Raw genomic sequence first — 2294 nt, 5'->3', positions numbered from 1 at the left:
AAAAAAAAAAAAAAAAAAAAAAAAAAGAAAATAAAATTTATTTACTAGATTGAAAATTTTATGCAAGTATAAATTTCATCATTTACCTAATTGATCTATAGTGAAAGATCGTTCTTTTCCGTCAAGAAGTCGTACTTCAACGTCTGGAACTCCTTTTCCCCATCCAAGTTTATATCCTTTCACTTTAATACTCTGGTCTTTTGGTGGATTCCAAAAAACTTGTATATAATCCGACATTACTTTTGCTATAATATATTTAAAAATTGTATTCAATAGATTTTTATGAAAAAATCAAAATAAATTAAAAATTAAGTTCAAAAGCTAACTAACTTCTTAAATTGCTAGGTGTATTTGGTACGCGATTTTCATCAGATTCAGTTTCGTATGTTTCTATTTGTATCCATTCTGTCCAAGGTCCAGTTCCATTTACATTTAAGGCACATATACGAACTTGATAAACAACATGTTTCTCAAGTCCTGTGAGCACTCGTGAACGTTGATTTCCTTCAGTTGCTATATTTACTGGTGGTGATGCTCGATCATGACGGCGATAACGAATTTTATAACCAGTAATAATTCCATTTTGTCCTTCGAGCGGTGGTTCCCATCTTATCATAATACTCTAAAAAATATGAAAAAATAATAAAATGATGTTAAAAATATTATTTGATTATACGAAATTCTAAAATACGTACTGTAGGACTAACTGGTTCTACAGTGACATTGTGTGGTGGCTGAGTAGGTTGTGCACTATAAGTTCGAACTATAATATCTCTACTAAATACGCCAGGACCATTCTCATTTACAGCTTGAACTTTAATATTGTATTCTGTATAAGGCACGAGATCTATTAAATCGTGCATTGTGCTAGTAGTTTCACGTGTTATTTCCTCATTGTCACCCTTTAAATAAAATATTTAAAGAAATTGAAATTTTAAATTAAAAAGTACATAATTATTAACATTTTATAGAAAATTTGTAAATATACCTCTACAAATGTAATTATATATTTAGAAATTTTGCCATTAGTAACTTGTGGTTCTTCCCAAGATAATGCAATGCTCACACTACTTGTGGCATATCCTTCTAAATTCAATGGAGGTCCAGGAACATTGGCCTATTACAATAAATTTAAAATAATTTGATCATAGAATAATTTATTTATTTATGTCTAAAATATATTTAAAATTTTAAACGGACCTCAGTAAGTGTAGTAACTTGTAATACTTCACTAGATATTCCGGAACCTCTTTCATTCAAAGCAACCACTCGAAAGTGATATGTCATACTTGGTTGTAAACCTCGTATTACTGCCTCCAATTTTTGTTGTGTATTAATAACTCTTTCTCTATAAGATTTTACATTTTTTTTTTTATTTTCATTGTATACAAAATATGATTATCAAGATAAGCATATTTATCTATAGACTAATTATCACCTTTGAGCACCTTCTTGTTTATAATAAATGTAATAATTTAGAATCTCTCCATTTGTATTTTCAGGTTCTTGCCATCTTAAAGTTACAAATCTAGCAGTGACAATGACGAGACTTAAATTCCTTGGTGCTGATGGAACACTTCCTTCTATTGATTCCAAACTGTCTGTGTCATCTATAAAAGGGGATTTTGGATCGTAATGGGAATTAGGAAATCTAACAGATCCAGGAAGATCTGCAGGGTCATCAGAGGGGCTAATGGAAAGCGATGGATTGGGCGTAAATGCAGACATTGTGTGACCTAAAAGAGTACTCGGATGCTGCCACGTTTTATTATACAATTGCCGATGCAATAATAATTTCTTTTTAGGAACTGTCTTTGGAGTAGTTGATTTATGGGAAATTGCCTTTTCTGAATATAAATGTTAGCATGCAACACAGTTAAAAAAGGAGGAAACACACAAGTGGAAAAAAAATAAATATAAAATTAAAAATCTTTGTATAAAAAAATAAATTGAAAATAATATATATTATATTTCTAAATAAATTAAAAAAATAAATTTACTAGCTAATAAAAAATATATTAACATATTAAACATTACAAAAATAAATTCAAAAAAATTTTTAATTTAAAATATATTTATATTTGAATTTTATAAAATATATTATAAAATATATATAGTTATAATTGTAAAATCGGTACTTACTAGGTTGATTAATTGTTAAACGCGCTGCAGCTTGAACAGTTCCAGCGGAATTTGTTCCGATACATTGAAAAATTCCAGCATCTATCGGTAATAGACCATTAATTCTAAGATTATAACTGAAAATAATATTATAAGAAATATTAGAAGAAATA

The 2294-nt window shown here is 28.4% G+C and overlaps 1 protein-coding gene across 1 annotated transcript in view; it reads right to left on the bottom strand.

The window, feature by feature from the left end:
* The window catches only part of LOC102673163 (neogenin-like), a 12836-nt gene that overhangs the window by 3729 nt on the left and 6813 nt on the right, over positions 1 to 2294 (bottom strand). The window contains exons 9-15 of the mRNA XM_031511778.1: positions 2143 to 2258; positions 1439 to 1847; positions 1201 to 1348; positions 989 to 1117; positions 696 to 902; positions 331 to 622; positions 88 to 245 (exon numbers count right to left, since the gene is read on the bottom strand). Coding sequence (XP_031367638.1) covers positions 88 to 245; positions 331 to 622; positions 696 to 902; positions 989 to 1117; positions 1201 to 1348; positions 1439 to 1847; positions 2143 to 2258 — 1459 coding nt within the window. The remainder of the gene's footprint in view (positions 1 to 87; positions 246 to 330; positions 623 to 695; positions 903 to 988; positions 1118 to 1200; positions 1349 to 1438; positions 1848 to 2142; positions 2259 to 2294) is intronic.

This window comes from Apis dorsata, unplaced genomic scaffold (assembly GCF_000469605.1).
Source record: "Apis dorsata unplaced genomic scaffold, Apis dorsata 1.3 scaffold_348, whole genome shotgun sequence".
NCBI lineage: Eukaryota > Metazoa > Arthropoda > Insecta > Hymenoptera > Apidae > Apis > Apis dorsata.
This window is presented reverse-complemented; position numbering and strand designations above follow the sequence as displayed.